At 42.0% G+C, this 15478-nt stretch overlaps 1 protein-coding gene across 2 annotated transcripts; it reads left to right on the top strand.

Moving 5' to 3' along the window:
• The first annotated feature begins 668 nt into the window (after nucleotides 1-668).
• On the top strand, nucleotides 669-14396 carry LOC131899473 (rhox homeobox family member 2-like). 2 transcript variants are annotated; one of them, XM_059250951.1, is made up of 3 exons: nucleotides 669-1107; nucleotides 3742-3787; nucleotides 14140-14396. In XM_059250951.1, exons 1-3 carry the CDS (start codon nucleotides 749-751, stop codon nucleotides 14251-14253), a joined length of 519 nt encoding a protein of 172 aa, XP_059106934.1. In that variant the 5' UTR covers nucleotides 669-748; the 3' UTR covers nucleotides 14254-14396. The 2 variants fall into 2 exon arrangements, with proteins under 2 accessions (XP_059106934.1, XP_059106933.1); XM_059250950.1 differs by lacking the exon at nucleotides 14140-14396 and adding an exon at nucleotides 5372-5613.
• Nucleotides 14397-15478: the final 1082 nt, after the last annotated feature.

Here is a 15478-nt window from a genome sequence, read left to right as displayed (position 1 = left end):
GTGTTAGAGTTGAGAGAGAAAGTGTTAGAGATGTTCTAATGATCTCTCAATTTTGAAGGCTCGGCTCCATGCAGTGTCTGCATTTTGGATTGTGATCACCACTAGGCAAGACATTGCATATGGACTCTAAAGAAGATTCTTAAAAACAAAAATGTTGGGCCAGTGAGAAAGTTGATTGGATAAAAATGCTGTGGCCAAGCCTGATTACTTGTGTTTAATCCCTGAGACCCACATGGTAGAAGAGAGAACTGACTCATGCAAATGTCCTCTGGTCTCCACATGTGTGCAGTGGCACCTACAAGTGTGTGTTCACATGTACATAGACATACTCTCTAAAGTAAAATTGTAATAATATAATTTTTATTAAAGTTAGACTTCTCAAGGTGATCATGGGGACAGCAGGACTCAGCAGAAAATATGCTTTCGAGTCAAGCTTCCTGCCCTTGATGTCAGATCTAGCGGCCAAGAAACTATTCGCTTAGAACCTAAGTTGTGGCTCAAATGTGTCCTAAAAGGCACCATTCTGCTATAAGCTGCCGTTTGCCACGCCTCACTCTTTTCCCGCCAAAGTAAGCCCCACCCACAGCCGTTAGCCGAGAGCCAATGGGAGCCATAGAGACGAAGCCTTCTTACGTCGGAATGTCTAGCACGGCACTGTTCGGAGAATTCCAAACGGCTGACGGCCACATTCAGAGGCGCGAAGCCTCTGTGGACTCCATGTTCTCGCACCTTCTGCAGAACTCCAGCCATGGCATGTAAGAAATACTATTTCGAACATGACATTTATGGTGTGGGCTTCTATGAAGAAGAAGTAACAAGTGAACTCCAGCAAAGGAGGGCTGCAGCAGCAAATGCCAGCCACAGTGAAGAAGTTGCAGGCATCCTGGAGGAGCTGGGCCACCTAAATGCTGTGATTGACCACAACTACATCCGTGAAGAGAAGAACAGCACCCGTGGGAAGTCCCGTCAACCTGTACAAGGAAGGCAGGAGCCGGTTTTTCGGAAGCCATCCAGGTGTTGCGGAAAGCCGTACAAGTTCACTCCTGAACAACTACTTGAACTAGACAGAGTTTTCGAAGAAACTCAGAACCCCGATGAACTCAAAAGGTATGTATGTGGCTTCCTTAATAGCCACTCTAACTTCAGGGCTTTAGGCTCCGTTCCTCTTTCCTGGCCTCTCCTTCGATATTTTAACTATGTTCTAAAGACCAAACCTAAAGTCACAGACAAGTTCTGTACCACTGAGCTACTAACTCTTAAAACTCCTATTCTTCTGGGACAGAGCTTGGGCTACCTAGGCTGGGCTTAACCGTACTCTAGCCCAGCCAGGTTTTAAACTGTTGATCCCCCTGCCCCAGCCTCCTGAGTTTTCAGTTGTACTCCACTGGTCAGCAGGGCAGGACTTTTGCTTATTGTTGTGGTGGAAGTGAGTGGGATACCTTGTGGGGACCAAAGTCAAGGTTTTCATGTGGTTTTGTGTAAACCAAGTTTATAAAGCAATCATTGATCACTTGCTTTGTTTGCTTTAACTTTAAAATAGTCCTAAAACACGAAAACATAACACTCTTGGTCTAAACAATGTTTGTAATTTGGAATTCAGCATCGTGAAGTATTTCCAAGTTGTTTTGGGAAAGCAGAAACCTCCTTGTGTTGCCAAACTGAAATTCTATGCCCCCTTTAAATAACTGCCATTCCCTCCCCTAGTCCCCAACTACCACTATTCTAAATTTTTATCCTCTAAATCTGATTTATTGGGGCACTTCATATAAGGGAAGACTTAAAGAGATGTTTGACCCATGATCTGCCCTTTTATGACTATTATGTTTCACTTAGCCTAGTGCCCTCAAGGTTCATCATTGTGCTCATGCATATGGCAGAATTTCTGCTTTCCTAAGGCTAAATAATGTTCCAAAGGCACCTTTGCATAGATAGTGTGTGTTTTATCACTCTCTGTGGAAGGAGATCTGGTTGGGTTTCTGTGCATATTTTGATAGAATAATTAAATTATTTATTTTGTGTACATGCACATATGTGGGCAGCATGAATGGAGGTCAGAGAACAAATTGAGAGGGCCAGGGTCTCTCCCACAATGTGCGTCTTGGGGATCGAATTCAAGTAGTTAGGCTTGGCAGCAACTCAGCCATCTCACTAACCTGAAACCCCCCCCCCCCCCCTTAACCTCGAGTTTTCAATCTTTTGGAGTATATACCTAGAATCAGAATCACTGAGTTCAATAATTCTATGTCCATAGTTAAAAAGAACCACCTTTCTTCCTTCATGGCTCTAAAATGTGATATTACATTTCAGAGAGTATGATGTCTCCAATGTTTCCAGGGCCTTACTAAGTAAGGCTTGTTAATTTCAGGATGTTGTTAATAGCCACACTTCTCGATGGGAGGCAACAGCACTGAACTTTTTATTTGCTTTTTTTGTTTACTTATGAATGACTTTGAGCAACTTTTCTTGTGCTTAAGGCTATCAGAACCTATCTTCCTGGGTCAAAAGTCTCCTTAAGTCTTTAGTTATTGGGGAGGGGGAACACAGATATGGCTTGGTGTATATGTGAAGTTCAGAGGACAATTTATGCAAGTCAGTCCTTTCCTTCTACCTTGTGGGTCCTGGGGATAGAATTTAGGTAATTAGGTTTTGCACAAGTGCCTTTACCCACTGAACCACCTTGCCAGTCCCATCTCTTTAAGTCTTTTTCCTATTTTAAAATGTGTCTGTTTTGGTGGTTAGTTGCTCATTTGCAAATATTTTGTCTGATTGAATTGTTGCCTGTTTATTTTGATTATTTTATACACAGAAGTTTCTAGGTTTGCTAATAATTTCCAATTTTATATGTACCAGGACCCTGCATCTGTATGTAATATTTCATCAAAATCATATTTAGGAGAATGAAATACTTTCATGCATCTGCAGTGATACAGCATACCTGTAGAAAATTTGTGCCACTAGCTGAGGCTGGTGGTGCAGCCCTTTAATCTTTCAGATACATGGGAGCCTAAGCAGGAGGGTGCAAATTCCCCTTGCTGGAGAAAATGTCTAAGTTCTGGCTATGGAACTTAATGAGACATAGTCTCAAAATAGAATATACAAAGGGTTGGGGATACATCCCCTGCCTAGCATGTTCAAGACCCTATGTTCAATCCTCAGTACCATCAAAAATGTATAAGTTACTTATTATAGATTTAGATTTAGACATTGTTGTTATTTATTAATAAAAGCATTAACCATTTTTTCAGATTGTAAAGATATTAAAATTTAATTTAATTTTAATATCTTTACAATTTAGAATTTCAGTTTGGCAACACAAGGAGGTTAATATTTAATTTTGTAGGAAAGTGAAACCACCTCTAAACTATACTTTCCCTAAGAATTACAAAAAGAAGTATATTTGGAGAGATGTGAATGGATATAACAAACTTTAAAACATGCTCAGAACCAACTGGAGAGATGACTCAGTAGTTAAGAGCACTGGCTGCTCTTCCAAAGGACCTGGGTTCAATTCCTAGCAGCCACACTGTGGCTCACAATCATCTTTAACTCCATTTCCAGGGGATCTGATGCCCTTTTCTGGCCTCCATGGGCACCAGGCTTGCAAGTGGCGCAGAGACATACATGCAGATACACACGTAAGACAAAAATGTAAAAAGTTTAAAGCATACACAGAACATACAAAACATGCTTAATTTTACCCTTAATGCCAAATATTAAAGTTTGATGTTTTTCTCTCCACAGGAAAGAGCTTGCAGAGCTCATCGATGTGGAAGAATGCACAGTGAAGGTCAGTCCATCTATCAGAGAAATATAGCCATGCACTCCATCTCAAACCTGTTTCAAGTCTTGTCCTAAACATTGTGACATTACTCTTTTTTCTTACCTGTTTGAATTGAAAAATGAGATTTTAACTAAGAGCAGTTTGGGGATAGAAATTGGGAATGGTCTGTGGGGGAAAAAATCTCCAATGAGTATTTCTTTCCCATTACTGAAAAACAAAACAATTTTCTATGTGAAAAAGGAAAGCAAAACAACCTGATTTTCCTATTCCCTATGCAAAAGTAGTTGTGTTTATGTTTATATGTAGCTTATGAAGGTGTATATATATATATATATATATATATATATATATATATATATATATACATATATTAATACCATGTGGGCATTACCAAAATTAATATTTGACTCCTTACAACAACAGTGTCCTTCAGAGGGTACTTCTATGTAGTCATGCTAGAACTCCAAGTGACCTTGTAAGTGTTCAAATGGATACAGGGAGAGACAGGGTTATAAGAGGGTTCAGTTCTACTAAGTAATTAGAAACCAAGCATGTATACTTAGCTAAAAGAAGGTATTAATGAGCATATTGTGGATGGCAGAGCTGGAAAGCTGGGGCTGTTCATGCCCTTTGGAGCCCAGAATACTGTGAGTCCCAGATGTTGAACATTTAGCTACAGGATTTGTATTTGTACTGGTATGTTTTTGTTTTGCTTACATGTGATTGTTCATTTGCTATGCCCCAGTTCTTCCTTTTGGAATAAGAATGTTTAAGTAGGTAACTTTTTTTGTTTAATTTCACAGGAGCTCAGAGTTAAGATGCTTGGACTTTAAGGCACTGGAATTTTAAAAGCTGTGGTATTTTTAAAGTCATACTGTATTTTACTCTATGATATTAACATGAGACTTTGGGGACAAGGAATGGAATGTTATGGCTTAAAGTAATGTATTTGTGTGTCAAGTTGACAAGGAGTGGATTGTGATGTTTGGTTTGGAAAGAGAGTCTTAGTGAAATATTATGTAGATTGAGTTAGCCTGTGGGATGTTGGTGGGGATTTTCTTGATTGTTAGTTACTGTGAAAAGACCCAGCCCACTGGAGGGCAGCACCATTCCCTGGTTTGTGGCACTGGATTGTATAAGAGTAGAGAAAGCTAGTTGAACGATAGCAAGCAAGCTAGTGTTCATGTATTTATTCTCTCTGTGCTCTTAACTGTGGACGTGGTGCTTTAAGTTTCTGTTTGACTTCCTCTTAGTGATGGGCTGCAAGCTGGAACTCTAAGTCCAATAAACCCTTTCTTCCATAAGTTGCCTTTGTCAGGCACAGAAATTAAACTAGAATACATGTTGATTTTTTTTTGTGATTGTTGGATATGGTGGTGATAGGGTGGAAACCAGGAGCTCACACACTATAGGCACATTCTAGACCTTGAATATTACTTGCAGCATTGTAAAGGATATAAGTAATTATAAACTAGATTCCTCTGTAAATGAGAGAATCTCAGTAGCATGTGAAGTTGCATGACGTGTTTTTCCATCAAAACATCAACTACTTACTATGCTAAAGCAATGTTTTTGTTGCTCTGATTTCAGGTTTGGTTCAATAATCGGAGAGCCAAACTTAAGAAAGATCAGAGGGCATTAATGCACAAAAGCACCCCTCCTGGTAAACATAACCTGAAGATTTTGAAGGAAACCAAGAATGTCGTTGTTCTTCAGGAGCCTCTTAGGGATGACTTTTTCTTCTATGAGCCACACGTTGGCCACCCAAATTGGCAGTGACAACATTATCTCTTTATATAAATTAGCAATAAAGAACAGAATTCTCTGAGCAATTGCTTCATGCGTCCTCTTTTCTTCCTCACAGAAAATAGGTAAAATTCATTAATTGAATGCAGAAAGCAGACTAGAAGGGGAGCTCCAACCTGAGATCACCATAGTGACCATACGCTCCCAAGCAGTCACTCTTCTATTGCTGTGAAGAGACACCATGACCAAGGCAGCTCTTATCAAAGAAAGCATTGAACTGGAGGCTGCCTTACAGTTTCAGAGGTTTAGTCTATTATCATCATGGTGGGGAGCATGGAGGCATGCAGGCAGGCACTGGAGCAGTAGCTGAGAGCTACGTCCTGATCCACAGGCAGAGAGGGAGAGACTGGCCTCTAATCCCCCACCCTCACCCCATGACACACTCCCTCCAACAAGTTCATACCTTCCAATCCTTCTAATCCTTTTCAAATAATACCACTCCCTGATGATTAAGCATAAAAATATAAGAGCCTGTGGGGCCCATTTATATTCAAACCAACCTTTGAGTCAGTATGTACCCCATCTTCACTCCTCAGTGGTGGTATAGAAGCCCAGCACCACCACACCTGATACTAGGAGGTCAGTGACCTATCCTGCTGAGCACCAAGCCCACTTCATCTTAGTGGTTGGAAATGCCCAGAGATTGAGGCCATGAAGATGACACCAGTAGTGGCAGCAATGATATGAGTCCAAGAACAACACATTGAACACAAAACCAGACAACTGCCCGGAGGTAGCTAGTAGAGAGAGGAAAAGATGGAATCAGAATTTGGGGTTCGGAGAGGAACAAAGCAGGTGGAAAGAGATAGCTGCTTGCTTACAGTGCCCTCTAGAAGGGAAACAGCCTAAAACAGAAGTGGGGAGGGTGGATGAATGCCCTTAAGAGTGGCTGCCAAGGGAAGCTGATCACAACTGGGCTGTAGTAGACTCTCAGCTAAAACACTGCACTGGATACTAGATCCGGAGGGAGCACAAGGGAGGTGAGGCCCTTGCAATGCCCTTCTTCCTGTAAATTCACAAAGGGGAATTCCAAACAAGTGCAAGCTGTAGTAAGACTTGGAGAAAAGTGTATGTGAGCCCCACCTGATAACAGAAACTGTTATGGTCAGGCACACCCAAGGTTCTAAACGTTGCTCCCCAATGACCACATTTGCTCCTGCTGTCAGTATAGTCCAGTGGATCTTTTCAAAATGAGATAGTTCTTGAGACCCTTTAAGGGTTTTGTAGGGAAGACTTAAGAAGCAGTGGAGAGGCAGAGGATGATTCCCCTCAAATCAAGAGATTTGTTGGCAATGTTTCCACCAAAAGAGGAGCCAAGTAGAGCCAGGCTGTGACTAATTGGGACATTCTAGGAAGGGGAGCAAGTATGTTTGATGGGTGTGTGTGTGTGTGTGGGGGGTGGTAGTAGGTGGTAGTATGGCGCTGAGACCTAGGCCAGAAGGAAATAATTATTTGCTCAGGCAGTGTGGTGGGGAAGAGCAGGACTGAGGGGGCTGGGAAGGCCAGGGTTGTAGGAGCTTTACAAAGCTGCTCAGTCCCGCAATGAAGCTGCTCTTCCTTGAGGAAGGAGCTTGTAACACTAAGTTCTCACACTCCAACACAGAAGGCTATTGGAAATGGCCTCCTCTTCGTCCTTATCTAGGATTTTCAATTTGCCCCTGCGTTTCTTCGCCTGAATTGTGGGGCTTTTCTGGTCATTAACAGAGTACTTGTTTTCATGTAGTTTGGTTGGCTATGACGTGTTGGCCATTTACCAGATCCCTGCTTACTCTGCCAGTACCATCCTGGGACTGACTAGAGCCTGCTTCTCAGGCTCACCTCAATCTCACCAGTTTCGCCCTTCCTGCTTGGAGGCCAAGAGCTGTGTGCAATTCCAGTCAGACTCTGTCTTCCCTTTCTAAGCATTGGATAAGAGAGAGCTGAGAGCCGGGCAGTGGTGGCTCACGCCTTTAATCCCAGCACTCGGGAGGCAGAGCCAGGTGGATCTCTGTGAGTTCGAGGCCAGCCTGGTCTCCAAAGCGAGTTCCAGGAAAGGTGCAAAACTACACAGAGAAACCCTGTCTAGAAAAAACCAAAAAAAAAAAAAAAGAGAGAGAGAGAGAGCTGAGATGTGCATGCTAGGCTTCTGTCCAGAGGAGTGTGGTAGGGGATGCTGGGCACAGTGGAACTCACTACAGGTGACCAACCTGGCTCCAATGCTCCAACCACTTGTAGCACATGTGGAAGCCTTTTTGGAGCCTCATTAGGATCAGAAAATAGTCCTTCCTGGCTTAGAGGAGTCCCAGCTGGAGAATTTTTCATGTCCAGGCATGTCCTGCAAGGCTACCTTTTAATTTCCTGTATTTTTCACAGGATCATTTGATGCCTAAGGTACACTTGAAGAAAACTGGACATTTAAACATACACTGCTCTCCCATTCTTTATTGGCTTCACACACGGTGAGCTTTGCAAAGAAGCTTTTCGCAACACATGTTGTATTCAATCAGGACTACATTAGAAGCCATCTACAGCCTCCTGAACAAGAGCAGAGTATCACTAGTAAGGAGTGTCAAGGGGCAGCTGCACATCTGGTGGTCAGATGTTAGCATGTAAACTTTTTATTATCCTTTTCCTGGGACACTGGGATAATATCAAGGACTTGAAGCCCTTCATAACTTACGGATATCATCCAATCCTAGAAGAAACCATCAAAACCATTAAAATTGTAGGGGAGAGGCAATGGACTCAGCTGACTGTCTACCCTGACACACACAGCTGGTACCCACTGTGGGTGAGTCATAGGTAGTATGTGGCAATAGACATTCTTAATGTCTTCTTTTTCTGTGGCTCTCAGGATGGAACCTGGTGTCACACTTGTGAAGCCATCCACCACTGAACAGTACTAATAGCCCCATAAATTATTTGATCCATGAGCTTCTACACGACAGCTTCAAGTCTCAGTGGCATCTGAATGCTTGTTTGTTTTCTCCATGGTGATATTTATTATTCAAAGGGTTAAGTGGACCCCTTTCCCCCTGTGATTTCAGGCATGGATTAACAATAGGAACTTCATGTGGTGTGGGTAAGACAGAGGAAATCAGTGCTCATGGCTACAGCAGCTGAGTCCCAGGCCACATTTTCCTGATGGGAATGGAGGAACCCTAGAGAGCCATCCTTGTACCCACCATTCTAATGCTTTCTGTGATTGATAAGAAGAGTCAAGAGCAGGTCTTTATGCCTGGGAGCCATGAGCCAGAAGCTCTAGGCTACAGGCCTCTTTAACGTGGCCTGTGGGAGCACACTGATGGAAGGAGGCCTGCTTTGTATAGTTTATCTTCATTCAGAGTGTAATTGGGGCCTTATTGGACTAGAGTTTCCACAGGCAATTCTACACCGTGCTGAGAGTCCCCTGAAGGCCTGGTGTCAGAGGAGGAAGTCCTCCTCCAGGAGAGCTCTTCCCTCACAGCTCTGACCAGAGTTTCCCAGAGAATCCACATATGCCTGTGCCCTTCCCCTTGTTTTCTCTGGGCTCTTCTCTATTTTAGGCTGACAGCTGCCAATGAAGGCAGCTCTTGACACTTTGGATCATTCACACAAATCATTGCAGGGTCCTGCACACAACTATTTCAAACAGTGCAGAGCTGTCATACCAGTAACAGGGCTCAGCACTGCTCACATCCTGCTTCAGGGAGGGTTTAGTCTGAAGGAGAGTCAAGAGATCTTAGGCTCATGTCAGGCAGGGACTGTCTGATATAGAAATGTATGATATAGAAATGATAGGACAAAAGGATAGATTATTGAATCTACTTTAATTCAAAAAACAACTATTGATCTTACATATTTTACGTTAGTATAGATTTGGGTTATTGATACAAATTTAAAGTTAATTTCGTTATACTGTATGTATATTTCAATTCTTGTTTAAGGTATTATGCAACTCATTTGAAATTATAATGTATAATTAAGGAATACAGATTAATAATTAGTCATCTATGATAATCAAACATATAGTCATGTTAGTTAAGTTTTCTAGGTATACATAGATATATTTCAATTAGGTATGTAATCTTCAAACATTTCAAAGACCTACAGAATATGGCATTTAAAATGTTTTAAAAACTTAGACTTGGGCTGGGCGGTAGTGGCACATGACTTTAATCCCAGTACTCAGGAGGCAGAGCCAGGCTGATCTCTATGAGTTTGAGGCCAGCCTGGTCTATAGAACGAGATCCAGGACAGGCACCAAAACTACATAAAGAAACCCTGTCTTGAAAACAAACAAACAAAACAAAACAAAAAAACAAAAAAAAAGCTTGGACTTTTCTAGACAGTGAGACACATCTGCTCCTGGCAGCACCGATTACTTCAGAGAAGATGATGGGCATCAAAGAAACTCCATATGGAATTTGCTTTCTTTAATGCAAAAGTTAGCCATTTGGGGAAGAAACTGCTCTTGCCTCGACTGCTTGACAATAAACTATATAAACTGGACATGCAGGATCCATAGGAAAGTGACCACTTAACTTTGCCAAGTCAAGGTTTCTGATTCACAGAAGAAACTGCCAGACATTCTGTAGGACACAGAAGAAAGTGACTGATGAACTTTGCCAATAAGAGAGAGAATCCTTCAAATTTCCTTCTTCACTAAAATGTCTGTCAGAGACTCTAGATCTGTAGGCTGAAAATGGATGCCCCAACGTTCATTGCAGAAGAACTTTGGGTGACTGTCCAGGCAGCCAGCTGTCTCTGTCATTCTAGATTTTTGGAAGTTGCTTTCAATGCACTTCCTGTTTTCTTAGGTAATATTATTTCCTTCTGGTGTCTTTGATGTAGTTGAAGACTAGACAGTTGTAATTATAGTTTTCCTTAGTCATAATAAAAAATAAATTAGATATGAAACTTTAGACTCACAAATATAGGATAGATGATAGAATGCTTTGTTTAATTTTTCCAAATACAAATAGACTAGATATTATAACTGTAATTCTTGCTTGATAACTGTTTTGTTATATGTAATTTTACTATGTTAAAGTTAAAACCTTCCTTTTTGATTAGACAGAAAAGGGAAAGTGCTCTGGGATGTCTTTCTGTACATTGTGAATATATTTTGTTCTCATTGGCTAATAAATAAGCTACTTTGACCTATGGCAATGTAGCTTAGAGGCAGGCAGGAAAGCCAAGCAGAGATATGGATAGAAGAAGGGCGGAGTCAGGAGAGACTCCAGCCTGCCTTCCAAGGAGCAACAAGATGCCAGCAGACTTGTAATGCCATGGCCACGTGGCAATACATAGATTAGTAGAAATGGGTTAATTTAAAATGAAAGATCTTGCTAGCAAGAAACCTGACTGAGCCTTTGTGTTTTATAAGCGGCTTCAGGACCACAGGTGGTAGAGATTCATCCGGACTGCTGGGCAAGGCAGGACTGGAGAAACTTCTGACCACAATGGTCCCTTTAAGAGGGGCATACTTCTTGATCCTGGAGTTGTAGCCCCAGGATCTAGGACATTGTAATTATTACAAATGGCTGTTAAATTGTTAACTTAAAAAAATTAAAATGAATAACAACTTGTTGACTGTGATTTGTAAAGGAGGAAAAGAGCCCTTCCTAGGGAGGTTATCCCAAGAAGAACCAATGAAGAAGAAAAAGAGGGAGTCTAGAAAGAGGAGTACTCTGAGATCCTTTAAAACTTTCAACCCAGAGGCCCCCTAGAGGACTCTCAGTTCTGGGGTCCTCCCATCCTCAAGGGAGCTGTTTTTCTGCTCTCCTAAAGTTTGCAGTTTTCATTCTCTTTCCTCTCTGTGTGGCAGTAGCTCTGTTCCTCATGTCTGTGGCCCTCCTGCCTGCCTGTCATGTTCACTTCCCTGGCAGATGCTGTCCACCACCCAGCTCAGTCTGCAGCTTTCCCCCGCTCCTTCCTCCACACAATGACCCCATTTTCTTCCGGTTTCCTACTTTCTAAACTGTGAGAACAGCAGTGGTCACACAAGCTGGGGAGGGAATAAATGAGAAGGGTATACAGTTCTTTGCTATATGGAGATCAGCAGGGGTATTAGAGAGAAACAGATCCAGGAGAAGAATGTCACATTGGTGCTGATGCTCCAGGCTTCCTGGACTAGAGAAGTGGTGGCATCAAAAGCGGTGGCCAAGAAGAGAAGCATCACAAAGAAAAACCTGTCACTGAGGGCAGAGGGCACATACTGTCTGCAGACCACAGAGGCGCAAGTTCACCTATTTGAAGCTGCAAAAGCTAGAGAGCTTTCCTCAAAGGTATCACTACCCTGGCTTTCAGGCACAGTGAACAGCTTTACTTGAAATAGGTGGCTGTTGGCTATTCCATAGCTTCCTCTCTTCCCCTCTTGAGTAAAAGCCACCTGCAGACCTCAGGATACTTGGGTTCTCCTCCTGCAGTTGGGTTCTAAGGGCAAGGGTGGGGGCAGGGGCGGGGGGGGGGAGCAGGTTGGCTAGGCCAATTTGAAACAAAGCCAATTATTCTCTACGTTTGTTTTTCCTAATTATTTCTGAAATTTTCATGCATGAGTATCATATTTTCATTATCTGAACCCCAGACTCTCCTCTTTCGAATTCCCAAGTTCCCTACCACTCCTCAATTTCATGACCTCTTCATCTATTATTGGCACACACACACACACACACACACACACACACACACACACATACACACACACACACACTTGCATGCACACAATACACACACACGTACACATGCACACATATGTATATATAAATATAGCCTGCTGAGTTAAATATTTAATGTTTCTTGGAGCACACGCACACACACATACAAAAATACAACCTGCTGAGTCCATTTAGAGTTGCTCTTATGTACATGTGTTTAGGGATGACCACTTGGGACTGGACAACCTCTCAAGGAACTCTTCCCTGGAAGAGATGAGTTCCTTCTCCTGGCCCCAAGCCCTTTTTGAATTCCCTTGTTTCTGAGATTACTCTGGGTTATATACTCACATCGAAAGATCTGGAGCTAGGATCCACAAATAAGAGAGAATGTACAAAGCTAATTCTATTTCTGGCCATATTTGTGTCAGGTTGGAGAACTTTGAGCAATGTGTATTATTATCATCAATAAATTCATGTTAGAGCGATGGTAAGAAGCCTGTTTGGCAAGTACAGGCTAAGATTCTATTTTGAAAGTTTTGCTAAATCTTTTCTTCATGTATTGTTCAATGATTTTTACATTTTACTACCTTGGAGCATTATGTGCATTGAGAAGGCAATTGGGGGGTGAATATAATCACAATACATTGTATGTATGTATGTATGAAGCTGTCAAAAATAAGAAAAACAAGGGGAAATTCCTAAGAGAAAACTCCCTGTAGTAAAACTCCCTTGTCCCTCAAGGTGGCTATTACAGAATTATGTGGCTGAGTTGGTAGGGGGCAATTTTTGTCATGCGAAACATTTGAAAACAAACATGTAACATGCTGTGCATATTTTATTTGATCAACAAAGCCAGGTCCTGAACATTTTCAGCATTTGCCCTCAGGAATAGCCTTGTAAGATGGACACATGTGACTGAAGCTGGTGTGCAGGTCAGCATACCCTGAGACAGCAGTCTAGAAGGGCAGCCATTCTAGAACTTACCTGTGGTCTTTTGTCCCAGCTTTGATGAAGCTGGTCTGTTCCACTCCCAATGCTTTGCAAAATAAGATTAAGGCTTTTCAGGCTTTGTGGGTACACAATGGAACAAGAAAGCCACAGCATATGGAAATGAGCCATTTCCAAAAAGGAATATGATTTCCTCAAGGAACAAAGAATACCACAGAACAACTTTCTTTTTTTGTATACATGTTTCTATGCCTTAGTATACACATATATGAAACTTATAAAATGTTCAATTGCTAAAACCAGCATCCTTTAAGTAGTGATTCTATATGTAGTCACAACATAGAAATTATTCATATTCATAGAATCTCCATGATGCTAATTTATCTTCAGTAGTAAAATTCAAGCTTAAATTTTGCAATTGCAAGAGAAATTGACAAAATCTGAGGCACTGGAGTATGGTAATTTTTCATAGACTGAGACTGGCACTCACATAACTACTGTAGGTTTATTTAAACCGAGACATGGGAGTGGGGAAAGTATGGAGTCTAAACACCTGGTCCTCCTATTATTTTAAGTGTCTAATAAGTCAATGGAAAGAATGCAGTCAGTGCTCCATTTTAATTGTCTTGAATACTTTAAAATCAGACAACAGGCAAATTATTGAGTCTACTGGAGAGGCCAATGTGCGACTGGTTCTCACTGCAGGTTTGCTGAAGGTTGGGCTGTGGTGGCACCCGTCCTAAGGAGATTCTTTGGGGTTAGTTTTTTTTTTTCAGTACTAGGGATGGAACTTGGGGCCTCACATATTTTGGTCAAATAATGTACTCATGTGCGATATCCTCAACCCCTCACAGTATTCAAAGTATGAGAAATAAGGTTCTTCTGTGCAATATAAAATCTCACTAGCATATAAAGCTTCACATTGTGTTTTATAATTATGAAACTGTTTAATATACTAAATGAACCTCCTTCTCCTTCTCACTGTAGGATTGCTTTCCAACTAGGAAAATCAATCACCATAGAATAAGTGGAAATCAAGCTTACAGATGTACCAGCTGGTACCCAGACCACCTCTTCCTGAAGATTTTGGAGCAGAAGTAGCAGATTGCCATCATTGTTCCAGATTCAGATGGGACAGTATTTTTCTGGTGTCATCAACAGGTTAACCTGTCAGTCTGTCTGGCTATGGCAACCTTAACTTCTCAGCACTTATTTCTGCAATAGCAAGGTGAATTTTCAACACATTCACTCCATTCACTTTCTTAACTTCCGGAAATATTGGTGTATAGTTTTCAGTAAGTTCGGGAAATGCCATCTCAACAGAACAGCAAGTGGACTTCCTATGAGGTGATATCCCGAGTCCCCACATCCTTTGCACATCACAGAAGTTTTCCCAAGTACCTCAGTGGGTCACACTGACACATACATTCTTTTCTGTGCCCCAGTTGCGCTAGTCTCAATCCTTCTGTGCCCATGTTGAACCACGGAAGGTACAAGGATGGGGATGGAGAGACTCTAGTGAGATCAGTGCATTTCTACACAGAACTGGGTTCCACCTAAGTTCAACAGTTCATTTCAACCATAGACTATAAGAGAAGCTTCCTAAGAGGCCACTCCCAGCATTCACAGGAAGAAGTGTGAGCATTTGTCTAAGCTGCTTCCAGTTCTACTCACTGCCCCTCTATAGAGCACACAGAGACAAGGAGCCACTCTACCAGAGGTCCTGCTGCTTCGTAGAAAGCACTAGAATACACATCCAGGTCAGAGGGGGCTTCATTCTCTTTTCTCCCCTAGTCCACCTTCTCCAGCTCAGAGTGACTTGACACTCCTTAAGGTGTATTTTAAAAGATTCATAGTTCTAGTTATTAAATAGGTTTATCTTTAATGGAGTGTTCCCTCTATCACACTCCTTAAAAATCTCTGATACAATTTAGGCAGTACTTAAATTCCAGTGGACATTCTGTATAGCACATGAGTACCCTACTCTGGGGCTCTAGATGGCATCCATGTACCTTCCCATGGTCCTGCAGGATCACAAAGAATGCAGAGGGACACTGACTAGAAGCTGGATGCCCTTACACATAAGGTCCACAAGCCCCAAACTATGTTATTATTGACATAAAGTTCCTAGCAGTCACCCTATTGGGCCAGTACTCCCTTTTTAGCCTCCTGAACCTACTGCTGTGCTCTGTCCCATCCTAGAAACACAGGCTCCTCCCCACACAAAGGCAAGAAGTACATCTGCTCTCAAAGAATCAGGGCAGGGAGCGTGGACTGGTGCTTGTTCTCAGGTCCTGGATCTCAAGCCTACCAATGAGGGAGTCTT

This window comes from Peromyscus eremicus, chromosome X (assembly GCF_949786415.1).
Source record: "Peromyscus eremicus chromosome X, PerEre_H2_v1, whole genome shotgun sequence".
Classification (NCBI taxonomy): domain Eukaryota; kingdom Metazoa; phylum Chordata; class Mammalia; order Rodentia; family Cricetidae; genus Peromyscus; species Peromyscus eremicus.
The sequence above is the reverse complement of the archived record's forward strand: the minus strand, read 5'-3'. Positions and strand labels throughout refer to the sequence as shown.

Coding starts and splice junctions, on each gene's coding strand:
- LOC131899473 (XM_059250950.1), top strand. CDS start 749: ATGGCATGTAAGAAATACTATTTCGAACATGACATTTATGGTGTGGGC. Junction 1,108..3,741: donor AACCCCGATGAACTCAAAAG/GTATGTATGTGG, acceptor TTCTCTCCACAG/GAAAGAGCTTGCAGAGCTCA. Junction 3,788..5,371: donor TGGAAGAATGCACAGTGAAG/GTCAGTCCATCT, acceptor CTCTGATTTCAG/GTTTGGTTCAATAATCGGAG.